The following is a 23686-nucleotide window of genomic DNA, read 5'->3' as shown; positions in this document are numbered from 1 at the left end:
CAAGAATGTTCTATGATCCTGGGAGAATGCACTCTGTCTTTTTAAGTGTGCCTTCGAAATTGCTGATTTTAAGTAGAGCATATTTTATGGTCATTACACCATCTCAACTGCCATGCAGAGCACAAAAAGTATTACAGACTTTCTCTTCAGTGGAGCATTAAATGATCCCCTGAATAGCAATTTACTAAAAGAGAAAATATATGTGGTATGACCTGCATATGTTTCCCTGACAGGAGAGTCTACCTGTAACACAAACAGGTAGAGTCTCCAGCTTGCAGAAGTGATCTCAGTTTTATTGCTAAACTGGAAATGATTCATTTAGGCTAACAGAGAACAAAAATTTTGAGAATAGCATATAGTTAAGTTCAATTATTTCTGTCAGTCTTTTGCACATAACATCAAGGATTTGTTTTAGCGTTTGCTGTTCATTTTAACTAGAGAACTCCACACTTCACGGCTGCCTTTCCGGACCTGGTAGCCTTCAAGTCCCAATTCCAGTTCAGCCTCCTCTGATATGAAACTTTCCCTGCCCATCCCAGCCAAAAGCAATTTGTCTTTCTCGTGAACCCTTTCTTCTCTTTCTAACTTTCTCATTTGGATGTTGTGCTGCCTTTGATAGTACAATTAAGTGAGCAAATTTTAATTCCTGCAGATTATAAACTAGATGAGAGCAAGGGCTATCTTGATCATTTTGTGCTTCCAAGAGGGAAGTTACTGTAAAAAATTAGGCAGCAAAAAATAAAAGAAAAATTCATGTTCTAAAATTCATATTTTGAGAAGATAAGTCATTATTTTTTTCAGATAATGAATCCATAAAAGCAAATTTTATTAAACAACAAAAAAAAAAGTCCAATTTCTACTCAATTATAAGTACCCAAAGACCATGTCCTTCTTTTTTTGGTCCAAGTTCAGAGCATTATGTTTTGTCAGTGTTAATCATCATCTGGTAATTCAAAAATATAATTGTGTCTGCCAAGCCATTGTTATATTATAAGATAAAAGTGCCTTTTAATACCAACACTTAATACAAATCCAAATACTTAATATGTATCCCAAATATTTCTATTGAAGGATCTCCCTCTAGACTCTAGGAATAGGAATCAGTAAAATATATTCATAGTCGGCACTACAGATAAGAAAAGCACCTTCGTATTTTAAAAGAACACTCAGTTCCATAACCTTATTTCATATATGCAGAGCATTTATGATGAGGGGGAAACATTCTTTCTAAAGACCCATCAAATCCAAGCCCTCACTGTTGCACACTTAGATTGCTCACTACTGTGTCAGTAATTCCAGTTTAACTACACAATATTTATTTGATATTGAAAAGCTTTTAGCAATGTTCAAGTAGCTACTTAGAAACTATTATATATTTTCTTTTCCTTCTATCTTCTTGACTTTATACCATACCTCATATCAAAAGTAAAATGGGTACTCTATAGTAGGAGATTCTAATAATTAATATTGACTTTAAAAGTTGAAGTAATCTAGTTCAAATACATCATATAGTGCTTAATCTATTTCAGATTGATGGGAAGAGCATTTAAATGGGTAAGATATGAGAATATTATTTCATGTTTGGCAGCAATAAAGACTTTCTTGTTATTACTATCACTTAGAATCTGAAGAGTTCTTTAGGAAGCATTTCCTTGTGTCAAATACAAGTATTTTGTTCTCCCACTCAATATATGGTCTCGGGAGTATTACAGCAAAAATCTGAAAGTATAATTTTCTTCTATTTGATCTTTGCCGTTTATATCAGATGTGGTACTCCCATACATCTCAGAGTGCCACATGACCTGTCTGGGCCCATCCAAACCACCACTGCCCAGGGGACCTAAGGCCCTGGACATCAGCATCCACCATGCTGGGCCAGACTTCACATGAGAAAATAAGGAGACCTCACAATTGACAGTGATATTGCAGCACTTTCCATGGAATTAATACGCTTCTAGAAAGATGAGGCTTCAGTGCCCGGCTTGGACCAGGAAGCTACTGGATGCAGCATGGTGGAGAGATCATAACAAACTAGATTTGAGTCCAAGTTGATCCTGTAACTACATAGAAACAAGTCCCTTAATCTCCTCAAGATTCAATTCTCTCACCATAAAAAAAAAAGGTATCCATACCACACTGATCCTTATTATGTATGCAAAATGAGAATGTATATGAAAGCAGTCTCTAAAGTAAATGTGAGTTGAACACTACACGTGTGTGTAATGTCAATTATTCTAACCTAGTTGATGTTCGGGTCGTTTATTTTAAAAATTCAGGGCTATGGCCCAGTTATGAGTGCAAAGCTTGTACATTGTCCTAGCTTCAGTGTTTCCTAATGGCCACTAGAGTGAGCCATAAATGTTGATAAGTAAGCCATGAACATGTGGTGTGACCGCAGGAATGGGAGGAAAACCCTGAGAGTCACCATAAATCCTTTTCACATGCTGGTCAATACTAACAACTCTATTAGCTGATTTTTTTTTTAATTTAAGGATTTTATTTCTTTGAAAATATTCATGCAAAACAAGGACCAGAAAGACTTTAGGGTCAAGGGAGGGAGAACATGAGGAGAGCAGGTTCTGTCAGCAAAAGACTGCAGGATGGGAAAGGGCTTGCTTCCCTACTCGTATTTAGAATAATTTTGTGAACAATTTCTTGACAATTTGAAATAATGGCTTTCTAATGGTGGAATCTGTGGCATCAGAAACTGCCTAGATAAGAAGGATATGGATAGGTGAGCATAAGAAAATTCCTTGTCACCCCAAGTTGTACCAGCAGATGGTTTGACACTAACTATGGGATCTCACACAACCAAAAAAATGAGTCTCAGTTTTCTCATGTAGAAATGGGCATGAGTGATCTTCCCAGCATACTGTGGTGAGTCTGAAATGGCATGATATATATAAGATGAATATCATGGTGCCCGGTGGCAATTTAGTGTTCTATAAAAGCTAGTAACAATCAGCATCATCATGATTACTAATTGCAACCAAAATGTAAGATGATTATAAAATAACAGGGCAAATACTTTAGAAGTTATACACTTCCTTTTATAGGCATTTTATGCCTTTAATTCATCCTCCATGTATCAAACCTACCTCTGTAAACCACACATAATTTGGATTTCCACATGCTGTATTCAGGCACGATGACTTTTGACTTCAAAACATTTTTCTGATGAAAGAGAAATGAGCACACCACCAGTTAATTCTGGCTGTAAAAACCTAACTGCACAGTCTGTTTGGAGGAATCATTACCCCACCCTATTCATATGGGCTGCCCCTAATCCAAATTGGCACACAACACAAAGGGCAGACTAGATTTCTGGTTGGCTTCCAGTTTGAAATAAAGCTGCAGTGAACAGGCTGCAGAAAGCCCAAAGGCCAAGTCCTGAGTCGAAATGGCCTCTACCCAAAAACACCCTCAGCCCTCATGTTGTTAAGAATTCTCCTGTCATGCTTAAACTTTCAGGAGTTCCTGTGCTAAAACCAAGTTAGCAAATATCAAAGGATTTTGCTGTCCGTAGAAAACATCAGCAATATAACCAGTAACAGAGACAAAATTTATCTAACAAACTGACTCATAAAATTCTGAAATTGTGTGGAATCGGTAGGTTTAGATTAAAAAGAAATAAGGATTTGGGTTGTTTGTTTGTTTGTTTGTTTGGTCTTTTTTCAGGCCAGAAACCTTTAAAGAACCAAAAAAAAAAAAAAAAATCCATTCATAATGGAAATGCCAGAACAACTTTCACCTTTTAAGGCTACAGCTTAGTTCCCTTAGAATTAAATGTAAATACACTCAGATATTTTCTTCTCAATTACTGCAAAATAACTGTTATTCAAAATATTTATTTTGTGCAATAAAAGATGGTATTTTAAAATAGACTTCCCCAAACCTCTACAACATTATTTTTCATAAATGCATTTTAATTTTTTTTCTTTTGCATTTGCATATAAATGACTCTTCCAGGTCTCTCTGTGAAATGAAGGAAATAATGTAATTAGAAATAATCTACAGGTGCATGGTTAGATTCTAAATAATGTTTTCTGTTGTTGGAGAGAGCTGTCTGTACCTGTACCCTTGGATTTGTTTAGATTTTCATTACCTTTTCCTCAGAGTTCTGGGCTCTTTTGTGTGACGGAAAAAACAGAGTCCTAGGGGCTTATCAAAAATTCTATTGTGTGTTTTACTGGGGAACGAACTCTACCACGTTTGATAAAAAACAAAAACAACAATAACAAAGAGAATAACCCATTCTTTCAGACTTGATGAAAGCTAGAACATTAGGAAGTTTTTGTATCAAATAGGAGAGTAAATAAATAAGAGTATTAAACTAACATCTGTTCCCAGGATCAAGCCAGGGTAGAAGAAGCAGTCTACCCCTTCTGACTTCTCTTCCCTCCCAGAAACTAACTTTCATACCACTTACTCCCACATTCCTGCATTTCAAGGTTGACTTAAAATTCCACTTTCTCCATGAAACCTTCCCAGCAAAATAATATCTCTTTTCCCCTGAATTTGCCTGTGGTATTTTCACTATCAGCAGCTTTCATCAGGGGACTTAATTAATCCATCTACTGCCTTGATGTTGTGATTTCACTGTTATTTAATTGCTTCATGGGCCTACCAGGGTCATTTTGTCCTCTATACATTATACATTATAAATTTCTAGAGGCCAAAAGTGCCTCTTACATTTCTTTCATATTCCTCCCAGTGGCAAGCACAGAGCAGGCAAGAGACTGGGGAATGTAACACCTGCTGGAACAGAGCCATCCTGTTGCTACAGTGACATGCATCCTACAAATCCTATGAGATCCAAGGCCACCATATTGAGAAATTATTGAGTGGTCCTTCTCAGTCAGCTGAGAAGTGACTCACACCATCCTTACAACTCTCCTCGCTGAGAGGGACCTTATAGTCCAGCTGAAGATCAAAGGGAATGTAGTAGTACAAAGACCACACAGGCCCCTGAATCTGGAGATCCAGCTCCCAGTTGTATGAACAGGCAAATAACTTGTGCATCAAGGAGCCACCTCATTTGTAAAGTGGGGATTAAAAATACTCATACTCATCATTCAACACTCACAACATGTTCTTAAATGCCCTTAACTGTTTCAACTCATTGAATCCTCACACCTACCCTTAAGGTAGGCACAATTATTAGCCCCGTTTTACAGGTGTGGAAACTGAGGCAGAGCCAGAGTAAGTAACTTTCCCGAATGTTAAACAACTAAGTGACAACACTGGAACTCACATCCAGGCAGGCAGAGCAGATGTGCTTGACTAAGGAGGTGAGTTGTCACTCACAGAATTTACCTCATGTGGTTATTCTAGGGACAAACTAATAATTTAAAATGCTTAAATAAACTTAATATTTGAAATTAGATATTAAATTTTAAAACTTGGCTGATGTATAGCAAGCACTCAATAAGTGGCCATGTATTATGTTTATACATGGCATGATGTAGGCTCTAAAACTCTTATAACTAATTAAGGCAAAAATTACCCAGATAATAAGTTAATGTATGCCAACACAACCTCAGCCCAGAAGAAAGCTTATGGTCTTATGAGAAATATATACATATGTTTTTTAAAATTAAGCAATTAACCAATATGATGAAGAAGAGCCTTAGAGCTACAGGTGCCAAGGGCAGATTCCCTTGCTCTGCCCATAGAACCTTATCTTGTAGGGGTCTAAAGAGTGGCCCTTTAGTAGGTATCTAGGTGCCCACAGTGATCTGGATGTAAATATTTTATATGACACTTGAAGCACATTATACAGGTCACACTTGAAGAAGTACCACATTTGTGTGACACTGTACAGAATGTAAGGAGTTTGTGTTGAGAAGCCCAGAGGAAGCACAGTGGAGAAAGAGAGGCCTACGGTGAGCCCAGAGCTCAGGGAAGGCTTCACACAGACTGACTTAGCGTTCTGAAATGAGGGCATCAATAATTTACTTGGAAATTTATCCTCCAGCTCACTTAAAAGAAGAATAATGACACAAATCAGAAAAGCTAATAATATTAATAATTTATCAGTCCCACCATGTTCTCTTAGGAGCCCAAATGTTCTATACATTAATAATTAAGTCTTCTTAAAACCCTCAGAACCATTGTGTACAAGAAGAGCAAGGATGTGAACACCATTTAGATCATCACTATTGCATTTCTTTACTCACATTCTTTTTTTTTTTTTGCCTGTTTCTTTTGTACACACACACACACACAAAAAAAAAAAAAATTAACTTATTTTTTGTTAGTACACAGAGATTTTTTTTTTACTCCAGAGAGATTGTGTAACAGATACATGTATTCATTCATTCATTCCACAAATATTTACTGAACATATTCAAGCATAGGATTAGGCCCCAGGAATGGAAATGTGTTCAGTCTAATGAAGATGATGAAAATGAAATATATGTGGATCTTTCAAGAAACAGATACTATAGTAGAGGTAGACGGCCTGCAATTTACAGAAGGTACTCAGAGGAGAACATGGCCAATAGCATAAGTGGAGAATATTCCAGAAAGTCTTCGGAGAGAAATAATTTTCTCACTGTCGAATCTAATGGCAGATTCATCATAAACACTGCTGTGTTATGTTCTTGTGTCTTGAAATTTTATGCTATTTAGTACTCTGTCTTGAAATTTTCTTTTCCCCAAACTTTTGTGATATGTTCCTGAATATTTTTAAATCTAATTTCCATGGTTCCTTTCTCATTCTATCAAAGACACCTAACTTCAAGACCTTTAATTTGGTTGCTTTGTGGAGGATGTTTCTTCTGGTTTAGGTCAGAACTTCTTATTCATTGTTCATTGGAATTACTACAAAAAAACTTTTAAAACATACAGGTATTCCAGCCTTCCATTGGAATACCTGAAATATGTGAGAACTGGGTTGCTTTTTAGCATCTAGGTTGAGGCCCACTTAAGTAAACCTTTCCTTCTCTAACTGCTCCTTGTGGAAATGCTTAATTTTCATGCCATTCCCTCTCATTGATTTCCTGAAACAGTCATCAGAATGAGAACACCGGAATAGGAAGTCACCATCCCAGAGTTGCCAACCCAGGATACCAGGGGATAGATGCTACTGTGATGATTTGCAATCTTGAGGCTGATAAACTCTGTTTCCTTACATTCCTACTGTGCCTGGGTACTTGAGTGAGTCTCTCTGGTCATCATCTGTCTGCTTTATATCTTACTTTTACTGTTTCCTCTTCTTCCAAACTTCACAATTGTATCTTATAGAAATCCAGGTTCCTAGTAAACAAACTCTTCTCCAGCTTGGACTCTACCTCTTCATTGGAGGCTGATCATCTAGGCAGCCTCTCATTGCTTCCATCCCAACACAAGCTCCTAAGTGGGCATCACCCTATAGTTCCAGTCATATGTTTTAGAACAGTTTACTTTTGCTAGAGCCAGTTCTTCTCTTCATAGTTGTTCACTAAACAACTACCACTTTGGTGTCCAGCACCATGACTCACTGTAAACTACTCCAGCAAATGGAATCAGGGACCTGTGATATGCTAACACACACAATGTCCTGATTCAAAATGGCAGCCCTTGGGTCATTGTATAATATATCATTGGAATGTCTTCTTATACATTTAAAGGTTTGGAGTAACTTTTGACTATTCCCTTATTCTCCATATAAAATAGATTCTGAAATATCTTCTTTATATTAACTCAGCAAAAGTTTTGTTCTATTTATAAAAACATACTGTGCTAACTGCTATGACAAAAAACTGTTAAATTTGAACATTTTTACTCTCTCAGAGTCCTGCTCTAAGTCCCAGTGTCTATTAATAGCTTCTATTGCATCTCTTAACTCCAGAAATTTCCCATGCAAATCTACCCTGCAAAATGTTATAAAGGTAACCTTCATGAAACTATTTTATCAAAGAGGTAAAATGGGTTCTGCTTTAAGAACCCATTCTAAGCCACAAATCTAACTGTGCAGATTAGTGAGTCCTGCTTTCTAGCCCTAGCCCTCATCATTAATACCATGTTAACCTTATCTTCTGATATTTCTGACAGAACTCTTCATGTATCTGTGTGTGTCTTGCTTATATCTATCTCAGATTTGCTAACCATGTCCTCTAATCTAGAATGTCATTCTGATTCCCAATCCTTACAGCTCACTTCCTTTGAGATCCAAATAACTATACTTCTTTCTTGAGATAATGACTCTTGTATGAACCATCTGTTAGCACTTTGTGTGCAGTCTTGCACATGTTATCTCTTAATACTTAGATTTTGAATATTAACTTCTTAAATCAGTTAGAGTGGCAATGACTCAGAGTGGCATAAACTATTGTGGGACTTATGCATAAGCCACCTCTAAACCCATTTAATTGTCTGTGAATATGTTTGCCTCACAAAGTTGGTCTAAGGATAAAATACCTAAGGCATCTAATATGACTAGCACATAGTAGATGATCAATAAATAGAAACTATCACTGCTTTTGTAAGTTTTTCAACTTCAATTTGCACAAAGAACTTAAGTTTTGGATCCTGAATGAGAGAGTAAAAAGGTTCAATTTTAAAAGACTTTGTTATAGCCATTGGCACAGTATGTTTGTATAATGAAAATACACTTTTGCTGAGTTAATGAATTATAAAGAAAATAATTAAGAATCAGTTTGCACACTAACTGTGAGCTATGTACACAGAAGATGTCTCATAGCTATATATTCAATCCATAAGATGAAAATTCTAGTAACTATGGCAAAATATTATTTGTAATTTTAGCTAGTTTTTATTTTTGGTAGAAAGATAAATCTGACTTATAAAAGGAATCTCTCATGATGACTAATGAATGGCAATTTGAGGGTTGAAAATGCTATTTGGTATCCCTATATTTAATTAACCTTTTATGCAGGCTAGTTGTATAAGTCTCAGTTAATAATTTATAATTTCTAATCTTGATTAATTATCCAATACTTTTCCAGATGGGTGGCTTTGTCCTGGAAAGCAGGATTAACCAAAGATTTAAATATATACCCCAATGATACATGTAGTATACAGACTGGTTCAAAACATTAAATAATAATAAAAATTGGACACTCAAGTTATTAAAGAATGTATTTTTTCAATAACATTATGTTCCCTTTCCGTTTATTATTCAGAACATAGGCCATCATCTACAACATAAATGAAAACACAATCAGATGTGAAATATTTATAAATGAATTAAGCAATATCATAAAATTTCAGTTTCTCTAAATACACTAACAGAAAGAACATCCTTGCTTATTCCTCACTCAAATAACAAAGTACACGATCTTTAATGATCTGTTAACCAACACATATTAACAGAATCCTTCCAGTTATTTTTAGAATCTGAATTGTATTTGCTCCCATGTTATCATTATTAAGCAAAATAACCATAAAAACTCCACTGAGCAATACTTAATAGATGAACAATGAACAACAAATTAATTATATATAAAATTATTAATGAAATGTACAGTAATGTTTCCAGAATTTGGAACTAGACAGTTCACCATTTAATTACAGTGTTCTACTGTCAGCCTTTCAAACTGGATTACTGCAAGGATTTTTTTTTTCCATTGTTCAAAATGCTTTCATAATTTATTTGTTCTAAAGAAATTATTATTTAAGTAAATTTAATTGCAATAATTACCAAACACATATTTTTATTCACATGCATATTTTAAAAAAAAATTTTAATTACACTAGGAAAAATATTTTTACTCCCCCTATGACCCATGTCTAATAATATTGCTTTATAAATGCCTTCAAAAAAATTGCTATTGGAAATAATTTGGTCTGGTTGTTTTGATTTCTTATTCCTGAAAAAAATCTTATTTCACAAGTTTTCTTTTCAGGCCCTGCATATATTATCCTATTGGTAAGTCTCTCCCAAATTTAAATATATATATATTTATATTTACATGTACATGTGTACATATATATTTGTATATATTTTTCCCCTATAAGATTTAGTCTCTAAAGCTACCATATTGGCCAGATGGAAACCACCAACCTCTTAAAATGTGTCTACTTCAAATCATGATGCACTACTGGTTTTGATGACTTAGTACAAAATATGATTAAAATACCTCATAAATAATTTTTATGATTACATTCTAAATGATAATTTTATATATACTGAAGTAAATTAAGCATATTATTAATTTTTTTTTACTTATTTCTTCTTACATTTCTTTTTGAGTGGTTTTGGAAATTTATGGCTTTCAAGGAATTGGTTCATTTCTTCTTAGTTGTTCAATCTGTGCCTACAGAGCTGTTCATGGCATTTTTTAAATTGTGATTTTAATGACTGTGGTGTTTATGGAGACACCTGTCTTTCATATCTATATCTGCAAATTTCATTTTCTCCTTTTTTCTTTCTCAGTTTAGCTCGGGATTTATCATTTTTATTAACCTTTTCAAAGAATCAGCTCTTGGTTTTATTGATTTTTTTTCTCTATTCTTTTTCTGCTTTCAATTCCACTGATTTCTACTTTCATCATTATTATTTCTTTCATTCTGCTTGCTTTGTTTTTAAGTTGCTCTTACTTTTCTAGTCTTTTCAGCTGAGATCATTAATTTGAGATATTTATTCTTTTCTAACATAAGCATTTAATGCTCTAAAATTTATACATGACAATTAAAACATTTTAAGTTACAAATATGGTCGGCCCATGTAGTTTGCATTATATATTTCTATTTAGTGCTGCTCTAGAAAGTGTAATACTCAGCAAGGTGTTTTCTTTCTGAGACATTAATAAAAATTTAATCCCCTACAGGACCACTGAACCAAAGAACCTCAGGCACTCCAAGAGCAGTCGGCAGCCTTGGGTGGTATGGGTTTTTCTAGTTCCAATTACAGAAAAACTTGGATGCATTCTGATTTGGCTGTTCAAGTGAAAACTGTGTTCTTTGAACTTGAACTTGAGAGTCTGTGCCTCTTCAGAGATCCATGTCTGGCTGACAGTCATTAGGCTTTCTTTAAGACAACTGGATAGCCATCTATATAATATGAGTTATGGAGCTGAGCAGTGGGACTGCTGGCTCCCCTTCTCTGACCTCTTACTGCCCTGGTTGACTCAGCACATGACACTTGTTCCAGGGAAGACCCCCTTACTAGTCACCTGACCTGAAAGCTGTGCCTTTGGTTTCCTCAGCTGCCAGGCACTTCCACCACTGTGTCTCCCTGAGCAGCAGAAAGTGGGTGGGGGACAGTGAATACACTCTCAGCGCTGGGGCCACAGCTCCTCTAGACAGAGGTTTAGGCACAGGCCTGGCTGCCTCTACTTTCACCACTGCCATAGGGGGATGGCCTGGGCTGGGGAAAATACGCTGGACATACTGAAAACAAAAAACAGAAGCAGGGGATTTTCCCCTTCCTCTTTTAAGCTTGGAGGTCCTTTTTCCTGCTGCTTGGACCCGAAGGTGTGTTTTCTGGGGCTCTTTCTGTCCACATCCGACATATCACCAAGATATAAATCTGCTTTTATAGTCAATCTAGGAAATATTGGAGGATGGGGGAAGGTGGGGAAATGGGGGCTTAATGGTATATGGAATTCTGCTCTCTTGCCCTAATCTGCCTGGGGGCCAGTACTCATCAGCATCCAGGCCATATGCACACCACACCAGGGGTCTTATTCCCAGCAGTGGAGATAGCCCGGAGAGTGTTCATTCCATCTTGCCTAGAACTGGAATCAGTAAAGAAGACAAAAAGTCTAATTTCACTCAAGTATCTGAATTTCTAGGATGTGAGAGGAAAAAGATAGTAGATACAGATAAGTTGGAGGACAGACTAACCATAGAATCACAAGTTTGCCTTATTCTCCTAAAGAATAATAATAAGATGAACTTGTCATGAGAATGATATAGCCATGTCATTTGAAAATCCCTTGAGTTTTATGCATTTATACCTTATTAAATATCAAAGGCAAAGTCTATAGTTTAGAAAAGATACATTCTAACTAAGGCCAAGGAGGCAAGAGACATAGTGAACCCAGCAGTACTAAACCATATCTCCAACCCTTTTATATAATTTATTGAGAGGCAGGATCTCACTGAGTTGCTTAGGGCCTAGCTAAATTGCTGAGGCTGACTTTGAACTTGCGATCCTCCTACCTCGGCTTCCTGAGCCACTATGATAAAAGGAATACACCACTGCACCCAGCCCATGAGTTCTACTTTCCATGAAAAATTTTTGGTTGTAGATTTAACCTTAAAGAACAACTTATCTTCTAAATAAACAACAGCTTGGAGGCTATAACCCTTTGATCTCAAAATGCTAGCTGTGATCCTGGCCTTGGAGCCAGGTTTCAGATAGTAATGTATTTAGTGACAAATAACAGAAAGCCCAAGCAGCACTGGATTAAGCACCTAAGAGTTTAAGGCATGGGGCTCACCATAATATTCTACAGTATAGAAGAAGCATATATGAACAGTTTATAAGTTTATTCCTTTTTATTGGATATTGTTTATTTCCAGTTAGGTCATTTTATTAAAAACATATGAAGCCATGCACAGTGGTACGTGCCTAAAATCCCAGTGACTTGGGAGGCTGAGGTGGGAGGTCCAACTCAGCAAGACCTTAAGCAACTCAGTAAATCCATATCTCAAAATAAAAAAATAAAGGTCTGGGGATGTGGCTCAATTGTTGAGTATCCCTGTGTTTGATTCCTAGTACCAAAGGGGAAAAAGAAGTGTAAAGATGCTCAATGTGGCAGCAAAAGCATTACTCTCACTATATCCTGAGCAGTGCTTTCATTTCTAGGAACAAATTCCAGGAGTGAGGTCTCCGTAAGCATTTTGCATTTTAATGTTTTCTAGTTTCCAAATGGCTATGTCAATCTGAAGTCTCCCCGATGGTACAGGAGAATGCCCTTTTCTTTACATTCTTACTGCCATTAGATGCAATCAATATTTTAAATTTTAAATTAAACAAGAGGCAAATAATATAGGGAAATAATCTTTTTCAATTACTTGGGCTACTATTGATATTGAGCACCTTTTTACATGTTTATTGATGATTTGCCTCTCTCTGTGAATTGTCTATTTTTGGGTTTTTTTGTGTGTCTTTTTTTTTTAAATCAATTTGAAGGATTTTTAACCTTTGGTTGTCATGTATATTGCAAATATTTATATCTCTTTCCATTTTTTTTCTTTAAATTGGTCTCTGGAATACACATATTCATCTTCAGGACAGTTCGGATACCACTTTCTCCATGAAGCTTTCCCTGATTTTCCCTAACAGAATCAGTTATTCCTTCCATGACATACCTTTAAGATATTATGCATACCCCTATAAATAAAATCATAGAATCATAACTACAATGCTTTTCCTTCCGATCAATAAACTATATCAGAATGCATATAGTTTACTCATTCTTCAAAAAGTAAATCATTCACGAATTTTAGAATTTTCACTTACTTATTTTAGTTCTAACACAATAGCTCTTATTTTAGAGGAACTCAGTGTCATTTCTCAACTGTCTCCCCGTGAGAATTCTTGTTTTCTTATGCCTGTGCCTTTTTTTCCCCCTAGTACTGGGGATTGAACAAAAGGCCTTGCACCTGCTAGGCAAGTGCTCTACCACTGAGCACATCCTCAGTTTCTTCTGTGTCTTTTCTTTCATAAATGCTACCTTCAAAATCCCTAGAGGATGGCACCATTGCTGTTACCTCTCATCTTGTTTTCTCGTGGGATAATAAACCTAGTTGCCTAAGCAGCAGTCACTTATTTGTTCAGTTTGGACAGGGCTCGGTGGAGAAGGCTTGTCTCTATTCCACATAGGTAAGCTGAGAAGCTCAATTGGAGCTGGAGTATCTGCTTCCAAGATGGTTTACTACATGGTTGGCAGGAATATAGACTTCCATTCTCAGTGGGAATAGGGCCAAATAATTTAAAGTTATCTTTGCTATAATCTTCCTATGAATTGGATCTCTCTAAAATTGCCCAATGGTTTGTGAGTATCTGCTACACCTCAGCCGTGCTCTGTTTCTAGCAGAAATGTAGAGGATGACTCTTTCCCTTACTGACTCTGTGTCACCTGGTGTCGCTCAGCTACAGAGAAATATGGTGTGCCTCCAGTTCCCCATAGGCCCTTCTGTGTCCCTTCTCTTAAAATTACGTAAAAGCCTTCCCTGTCTTGGCAAATAAAATACAGCACAAATGATGCTGTGCCTAGAAGGCCTATAATTTTGTTACCATAATTTGTTCCTGATAGGCAGGAACTCAGATACATCCATTGTCCATGAAGTGTTGATATGAGTTGATTTATTAGAGGAGCAGAAATTCTAAAAAAAGAAAATATCATAGATACAGAAAAGAGTAATCTGTTGTGGCTGGGCAGTCAAGATTGGGCTCCTGGACATCAGGGTCAAGTATGGATCAAAATATTTGCTCTTCTTACTGGTGAGGATGGTCTAAAGGATGGGGTTGTGTTGGCTTTCTACTTTCCCCCCTAAAATCTAGCCCTTGGGACCTGCCTGTGAGAGAACTGGATCTAAGGCATAGCTGTCCTCAACGGGATTGTGGCCTATGGCTACCAGGTAGGGACATCTGGCCAGGTCAGCAGAAGAAGAGAGGAGAATCTAGAGCCCATAGGTGGACAGAGGCTTCACAGAGCCCTTGAGGCTGGCTGCTCCATGGTGGCCACTTCATCCCCAAGTCTCACCAGCCCGGAGACACTTTCTCCTCACTTCTGCAAGGAAAAAAAAAATGAAGAGAAAAGATAGGTGCAAGCTTGCCTAACACTTCTGAGAGAGTATAACTCCTGATCTTATGGGCCTATCAGACAGCAGGGAAAGAGAAGAAATGGATCTCCTCTATGAAATCAATACTTAGGGTAAAACACTGCTATGACACAGTCCTCTTATGACATCACAACATATATGCTATAAAACTGTCTCTAATATTCAAATACTTATAACTCAAGTTATATAACTTTAAAATATATTCTTGATAGAGATTATCCAAAAGTGAAAAGCAACCTACAAAATGCCAGAAATATTTGCAAATCACATATCTGATAAGGGATTAATATCCAGAATATATAAAAAACTCTTACAACTCAACAATAAAAAAAATCAAACCAACAATTTAATCTCAAAATAGGCAAAGAACATGAATAGATATTTCACCAAAGAAGATATAAAATTGACAAGTAAGCATATGAAAAGTTGTTGACATCCTTCTTCATTATAGAAATACAAATCAAAAATCAAAACCACAATGAGATACTACTTTATAGGCAATAGAATGGCTACAATTTAAAAATAGAAACAAATAGAAAATAACGAACTTTGGTGGGATGTGGAAAATTGGAATGTTTGTATATTGCTGGTGGAAATGTAAAATGATATAGCTGCTGTGGACAGATAAATAGACGTTTTGTAAATGTACTACATGTTGAGCATCCAAAATCAGAAGTGCAGCAATGATATGAACCCATAGTGGAAAATTCCACATCTGCCTCATGTGATAGGTCAAAGTCAAAATGCAGACACAACAAAAATCCTGTCTAAAATTGCCTGTAGGCTCTGTGTAATAAGGTACAACTAATACACATGAATTTCACAGTTAGAATCAGATTCTATGGTCAAGATATCTCATTAAGCATACACAAATATTCCAAAAAAAAAAAACCCTTGAAATCAAAACATTTCAAGGGGCACTCAATCATTGCAATACATTATCATTCATTATCTACTTATTCATTGTTATTATTCATTATTCAAAAAGAAATGAAGTTCTGATATATGCTACAATATGGGCAAATCTCGAAAATGTTATAAGCTAAGTAAAATAGCTAAGCCACACACAAGAAGACAAAAGTTATACAATTCCATTTATATGAGGTGCCCAGAAAAGACAAATTCATAGAAAAAGTCCATCACAGGTTATAAGCAGAGGTCACAATGGGGAGTTGCTGCTTAAGAGATACAGATTTCTGTTAAAGGTGAAGAAAAATTTTGGAAAAGGATAGTAGCGATGGATACACACACAGTGAATATAATTAAGGTTACTGACCTATATGCCACCAAAATGTTAAAGTGGTAAATCTTATGTTACATATGTTTTAGCACAATAAAAAATATTTTTGAAATGCATTCTGAGTAAATACTTCAGCTTAATAGCAGGAAAGTTCTCTTAGTCAAAGCAAGTTTCAATAAAATGTTTAGCTTTACTACTAATACGTTCTATTTATAGTACATTTGCTTCTAGCTCAGGAAACAGAAAGAGGACAAAAATAAGTGTTCATTGGGTCAGAGATTTAGTGAGAACCAGGAAACTAATGCGTTTATGAGAGTCAAATCAGAGGTGAATTTTTTTAGTGTTTATACTCTGAAGGCTCATTCTTCAATGAAAGCTGATGTCACATGTCTACAAAGGCAGGAGCCAGTGCCCAGGAGCTTTCTTTGGCTCATATTGTGCTAATTCCTTTGGACACTAACAATGTAGCTGGAAGACAGACACTGGGCGGAACATTCTCAGTGACATTCTCTTGGTGCTTTTTTTTCTTCCTCCCACCATTTTGTGCCCACCTGAAGGTGCAGTGTTCCCCAGGCAGCTCTTCGCCTGACTGACATCTACTCCTGTTCTCTTTCCTGATTGCCTTCTTTCTCATTAGAAATTATTTCTGTATGATTTGGGAATCGAGATGCCTTTTGGAAGTCAAAAGTTTTTTCCACATGACTGTTTTCACCACTGAAAATAAGGAAGACCTTTTCCTCTGGATACTCCACTGGGATTGTTAAGCACATTACTGAAAGCGAAATAAGATCTCTGGGGTATAGACATTACCAACATTAGAAACACTCATAAAAATTCTGTTTCCTGAATTTTTCCCTTCCGTCTGAATTAGTAGGGTTTGAGATCACTTTCAATGGAGGGCAGAAAATAGCTTTTCTATTAAATTAAACATCCAAATTACTTTGATATATTCATTATTGACATAATAATTATGCCACTTTTCGTTTCGAAAGTAGCACATGCTTCTATATATCAGTGCATTTCTCTTTCCACATTTTCTTTTTAGATGTGTGAAGGTAATTGTTATTATCCTAACTTTTCAAATATGGACCCTAACACCAGAGAGGATCAGTGCTGTGCTCAAATCAGAGAAGCTTCAGCACAGACTCTCACACCCCCTACACCAAATACCCCTTACAAAGCATTCTTTATAATTAGAACAAATCACAGGGCCCTTTGCATAGGGATAGGGCTGGAATGAACATTAAATATTAAATATTATTGGCTTCTTAAACTAATATCAGTCCTATTCTTTGAAATCTTCATACTAAAAACCAACTTGGATCCAAGAAATTTCTGCTAGGTTAAGTTTGTACCGACCCCAACAGCAAAATAATTGATACATTGATTGAAATTGTGTTCTATTCATTTGCTAGCTGAAATTCATAATTTTTTATTTTAATAAAGTTGGCATATCTGAAATAGACTTCAGATTCCTTGATAACTTCCTTTCTTTTCTTACTTTCTTTTTCTTAAATACCAGTAATTTTAGAACCAATTCTGTTTGGAAGATAATTCTACTATTTACAATTTCCTGGGGTTGTGGCAGATGAGTGGGGAAGAGATGAACATTAAGAGGTTACGGCTACAGGCCTACATGAAGCCAAAAGATCATTCTGAGGTCTTGTTTTTTTTTTTTTTTTAGACACATATGCAGGGAGGGAGAATGGCTCCCAAGGCACATTATGAGATGATCCACAATAAATATGAAATTCTGCTATGTCTTCCCTCTTTATTTTATACATAATAATCCTGAAGTCCAGAGAACTTAAGTAGTTGGTATTCAGTCCAAGGACAGCCATAAAAAGACAATAAGACATTTAGAATCTAGATCCACAAGCTCCTTCTAAGGAGGGTGGATCCTGTTAAATAAAAAATGCTTTCTGAGCTGAGCAAATAGTCATAGGAGCTGAAGACAACTGTACTGCTTCACCTGAGAAAGCATCCCCCGCTGAAGTTGCCTTGATAGGAACAGAGATGAGGGGAGAAGAGAGGCATCCTGAGAGACCCAAACTGCTTGAGCTCCCCACCACTCACAATTCATCAGTGAAACAGAAAATGCTGCTTAGTGTGAATTATTAATGGAAACTGGGGAAGGAATGTAGTTTCAAGTCCTGATTAACTTCAGTCACCATTGGCAGGTGAATACAAAGGTTCACTTTCTCTGAGGACTATGAGAAAGCAAACTTTGTGGAATGGGCAGGAATAACAAGGAAGTATTGGGCTTCCGTAGTTAGTAGAATTAGGTAGTCAAGACAAGTTTATGCAGTTTTTTTCTATAACAGGAATACCTTGCATTGTTAATAAAATTACACTAGCTTGTAGCATAATTAGAGCTAAATATAGGCATTTGATTCCCAGTTCAATGCTCCTTCAGATTGTAATTTCATTTTTCAATAGACACAAGCCTTCCCGATAACTCCAGCTCCTAGATAAGGATTGCTACCTTGAAAGACAATTCAGAACCCAGAGACCTGAGCAAGGAGCTGTCAAATGGGAGAATAAATTCTGGATCTAATGTCTCCTTCTTCAATAATAATTCTTTCTTTAACTTTCAGTCTGATTTACCTGGTTACTTTTACTACTGTCTGTATATCTGATGTAGATTATATCTGCCTCTGAATCTAGAAAGCAAGTATGAATTTCAATCTGGATGTTCAAAGAAGCCAGTAACGTTAAATACCAAAACTTTAGACCATCTTAGTGTTTGTACGACTGTGAATCTCCATCACCCTTTTTGATCTTAGCAAAGAAATTTATCAGAGGGCTCTGTTTTCAGAAAGGGACACCATGGGTTCATGCTCTGCATGTTCCTATCTTGAAATTTTTAAGGATTTTTTTTTTTCTGTGAATTTGTGTTTCATAAGTGAAGTCCCATAGGACAGCAGAGCATGTGCTAAGAATTGGAGCCTCATGCACATGTAGTTCCACCTCCAGGGGATGGGAACTCTCTGTTGTCCTGTCTAACCCCTCATCCCTTCTCAGTGGGGTCAGGTCCACACAGATATATTAACTGAGCTATGGGTAAGATTGAGCATCCCTGGGTCTGCACTCACATAACCCTGCACCTGAAGAAATCAGATAGTAAGCAGCAAATACAAAGAACTATGACAGATCAAGAAAGATATTTGATGCTTTTTTGAACAAAGGACCCCACATTTTAATTTTACACTTAACCCCACAAATTATGGTATGGCCTTGACCTTTCCTGTCCCTTACTTGGAAATCTCTAATCAATGTTAATTTTAGATCCTTTACTAAATAACTACAACCTATATGGAACAAGTCTGATTTTACTAAAATACTATTTGGCTTCAAGAATTCTAAATACTAAGCACAAAATCAGGTATTTTTGATAGTTCAACAGGGGCATAAGGCCTCCAAATTAGTCTTACTAGAAACTATAATTAACAGTAGGAAGTTTGGATCTGTCATTTTGACTTGAAAAGTATGAAGCAAGGAATGCAAGATATGGAATTTTTTTTTCACTGAGGTAGAGTGTGAAAAATGATATTTCTTCACATTGAGAATATTATCACTCCATGTCTACTATCACATCAGGGAATGTTTTTTTTAAAAATCTTGTGACTTCTCTCCTGTGTTTACCCACAGTGACAGTAGTAGATTTACCCATTATTTATCTAGTACTATAGTAAAATGACCATAACCAGTGACAGCAAAGGATTCAAAGATGAAGAGTAAGAAAGAGCTTTTTCTTTCTTTTTTTAATTTGCATCTGTTTCACATCTTAGGATCTTACCTTGAGTTTGGCCAAAAGAAGTTCATGATCATGAAGAAGTTTTTTGGTTTCATCTTGACTGCTCCCAATCTCTATTAGATTGGGCTGTGATTCAGCCAATTGAAGTCGTATCCATTTGCCACACTAAAAATAAAAATGGAATAAAATGCACTTTTAGTTCCCCTTGCTTCTTCCTCTTCACCCTTCTCCTTTTCTATTTTTATTTTTTTAATTTCCAGTTATAATATGAAATCTCTTTCCATAGAGATAGGCCTTGCTTAAGTTGAAATGTAGCAGGTCTAATATAAATGCATGCTTTGTCATGTTTTATTCTTGTAATAAATTCATCTCTCAGTGTATTGGATTTATTTTTTTAAATTCTCTAATGAAGAATACAATGAATTATGTATTACTGAATATTCCAAAGTTACAGGATAATTGACACAACTGTATTCTCACAAAACTGACCTTCCAAAAAAATAGTGAAACTCCTTGTGGGCAACGTAGGATGCAAACTTCACCACAATCGGACATGGACAGTGCTATTGAGTCCACTGAGATGGACTTTTCACCCTGAATACCATCAGGTGTATTTTATATGGAGATGGTAGTAAGGGAAAGGAGTTGGGGAGGGAACAGTGAAGGAACGTTCGTAGAAACATAATTCAGTTAAAAATAATAGTATCCAGTGTAAAGTTTTTTGTTGTTTTTGTTTTTCCTATGTACATCATCCCTCTGATTCTCCTATAGATTAATTTCCTAAACATTATTCTTTATCCTGTTCTAAGAATGTTTCATTTGAAGAAAAGAAAAGTTAAATTTTGTTAAATAGGAAAATTGCCTCTTTTCCTTCATTGCTGAAATTTACAGTTGCTGGAAGCCTCATTAAATCACATACAAATGATCAGTTCTCACTACTTCTGCATCAGAATTCTCTTCATCTCCACCTACTGCCTTCAGAAAGACCAGAGGGCAAGGGAGTCAGCAGAGGTCCTGTATACATGGGGGGCAGGTCTCCCCAGCACAGGCAAATAGGCCTCTGTAGGAACACTTTGCATTCTGTGCTTCCATAATGAATCATTTTGCTCAATGTCAAGTTCTGTTTTTCTGTTACGAGTTTTCATATGACCATAAAATCTGCAGCAGTTAAACAGGACTTGTTGTTCTTGCTCTAACAAAAGGCTAGAAAAGCATTCAATTAAGTCTGCTGGTGTCCTGAAAGTAACTGGCTGGTGAACACCAGCTCCTTTGCCAGGTTTCCTTTCATTACACACTGAATTCTTCTCCTTCTCTCTCTCTCTCTCACTCTCTCTCTCGTTGTTGTTGTTGTTGTCGTTGCTTTTGTGGTATTGTGGTACTTTTGTGAACCCAGGGCCTTACACACTCTAAGCAAGTGCTCTACCACTGAGTTACATGCCTAGCAAACACTGAATTCTTTAGATGGTAACTTGTCTACCACCCAAGTACAGTGCCTCAGAGGTTTCACAGGCCATTTTCATAGGGAGTAAAATCATGGGTGTCTTCTTAATCCTAAGATGTCTGGTTATCTTTGCAAATGAGCAAATTGCTAGACGTAAAACATGTATTTAAGCACCAAGAGGCCTCAGCTTCTGACTGTTAAAAGCAAATTTCATACCTGCTTTTTACACCTTCTGTAGCACTCCCCCAGCAATGTGACAAGGATTTAGTAGCACTGTTAACACATTAAAACCAGTGCTGTATGGGGTGCAAGTCAAGCCCCTTCTAGGTGTCCCCTGTGCTCCATCATCCTCAAAACAGTGCCGCCCTCTAATCTGCCTCCTCCCACCTCCCTCACATCTACTCTCAAACCCACAAGCCATGCACAGCCCTGCCAGCCTCCTCAGTTGGTAAGCATGACCCTCTAATCCACATGCCTTGCCTTTAAAGACCAAACTGAAAATATATGGTAGGGGTCTTTTAGTTCAGCTGCTCTAGATGCTTTCTATTTAACTGAAAGGAAAGAAGCTCTGGAAACTGGCTGAAACTTAGTAAAAGTTTCTCTCTTATTGCTGATTTCAGAAAGCAAGAGTATATATCTTTTCTATGTGCTGAGTCCTGCTGATTGCGTGCAGTGCTCTTTAGGGTTATCAGCATGCTGCAAGAAGCCCAAGTCACACAGAAAAAAAGAAAGTTGTTCACTTACCTTTATGACAGCTATCACGATTCTGCAGTCTCCAGCCTGCACAGCTACTGAACTGACAGTTGTTGTTGAAAACTCCACTCCAGGACTTCCTTGGCTAGACATGGTACTTTACAACCAGAGTTTATTCCTTGGGCAGCCTCTGCTCAGATGTACGTCTGCTGGTCATTTCAGAAAGGAACCACCAGGGTTACTTGGATTCATTCAGGGAAAAGAGCTCTGCTTGCACTGATTACTTTGCTGAAAGTAAAGTACAGGAGGTTAAAAATAGACAGCCCCATTGAGTTTATCATAAGAGAGGAGAGAGAGGGGAGCAATCGCAGAGAAGAGCCACACCCCTAGTATGGTAACACTAAGTGCCTGTTATTTTTTTTGTCATTATCTGAAAAGTGAAGGACAGCTTCGAGCTCTTTGCCTATCAGCTGATGTTTGATAGCAAATGGAAAAAAAAAAAAAATACATCCTGACAACCCAAATTAGTTTTGCCGTTGAAACTAAACAGTTGTAACTACGGACTTTGAAGCCAGCAAGTCATTGACCTGGATATCAATCTTTTCAAAAATTTTCAAGTCTCTCATGAAAAAATAAAAATACCAAAAATGTACTTAAAAGTTCTGGTATTTGTTTTGAGGTTAAGTCACAAAATTGCTTGAAATATATTTTTAGATTAATCTGCTTTTCTAAAACTTACTGCCCTTTGCCAAATGAAGTTTATGTGGAATAGTTACATTTTCTCAGAGCCTCAGATTTCTTAGGAGCATTTTAAAAATAGTCCAGCCAGCATTTATCAATAGATACCTATCATTTCAAGATTTCTTTGTTACGGTTCTGCTCCATCAAAGAGCATTTTTTTCAAATTATTCCTCACAATTACTTACAGAAAGCAAAACGCTTTGCTGTTACCTTTTAATTGCAGCAAGAAAAGAGTTTCTGATCTTATTTTTAAATTAAAGGCTAACACTAAGTATACTTAAAAGAAAAAAAGAAAAAGGATAGCACTGTACTGGCTTGGCTTCTATTCTTTACCCCACCCCCTGAGAAGAAAAAATTATAACCGGCTTCAAATCAGAGCCCAAGATCCACAGATCAATCCTATTGCTAGAAACTCCTCATGTGTCACAGTTGTCTGTGGTATTAAGCAGCAGCTGTTGGAGTCCTTGTCAAAGAACAGCTGAAAATAACACTGAAGTTTAGGTCAAAGGTCAGATGACAACACATCAGAGACTCCAAAGCGGCTGGAACCTTTGGAAATCTCTGGGACAAAGCCAGAATGGAGGATGTGGCAATAAACAAGTTAAATGCATCCACTCACAGTATAAAACCCTAGCCCAGTTTAAAGGCATGTTCAGGTTCAGGTCTGATGTTCACAAGTCTGAGCAGAATTGCCTTGTTTTGCTAATGTTCCCAGTAATATTCTTGAATCAAAGGGTGGGGGAATACTTTTACATAAAACTAGATGTTCAGTAATTGTTTTTGTTTCCAAGAACATGTCATGGCTGCTCTACCATTGTGTACGTGTGACCCTCGGCTTTTGCTCTCAGCATCTGCCTGCTGCTCCAGTAAAATGAAACCACACCTGGATCCCAGATCCAGTGAACAAACTTCACCTGGCCCCGAGAGCAGCAGCTGGAGCATGCTACAATGTAGAAAATACTATGAATGGTTTCATTTTATAGCAGGACTGGAGAGCCTGAAGAGAGTGAATTGCCTTGGCATACTGAAGGCTTCCACTTAAGCTATTGCATAGTCGGTCCACACAAAACCA

At 36.8% G+C, this 23686-nt stretch overlaps 1 protein-coding gene across 1 annotated transcript in view; it reads right to left on the bottom strand.

Annotated features, from left to right (window-relative positions):
* Window positions 1–22937, bottom strand: part of Ccdc141 (coiled-coil domain containing 141) — a 183373-nt gene extending 160436 nt beyond the window's left edge. Inside the window, exons 1-3 of the mRNA XM_076866268.1 lie at window positions 22825–22937; window positions 21925–22161; window positions 19782–19904 (exon numbers count right to left, since the gene is read on the bottom strand). Coding sequence (XP_076722383.1) covers window positions 19782–19904; window positions 21925–22026 — 225 coding nt within the window. The 5' untranslated portion in view covers window positions 22027–22161; window positions 22825–22937. The remainder of the gene's footprint in view (window positions 1–19781; window positions 19905–21924; window positions 22162–22824) is intronic.
* Window positions 22938–23686: the final 749 nt, after the last annotated feature.

This window comes from Callospermophilus lateralis, chromosome 9 (genome assembly GCF_048772815.1).
Source record: "Callospermophilus lateralis isolate mCalLat2 chromosome 9, mCalLat2.hap1, whole genome shotgun sequence".
NCBI lineage: Eukaryota > Metazoa > Chordata > Mammalia > Rodentia > Sciuridae > Callospermophilus > Callospermophilus lateralis.
Note: the sequence above shows the minus strand (reverse complement) of the source record. Positions and strands in the feature narration are given on the sequence as shown.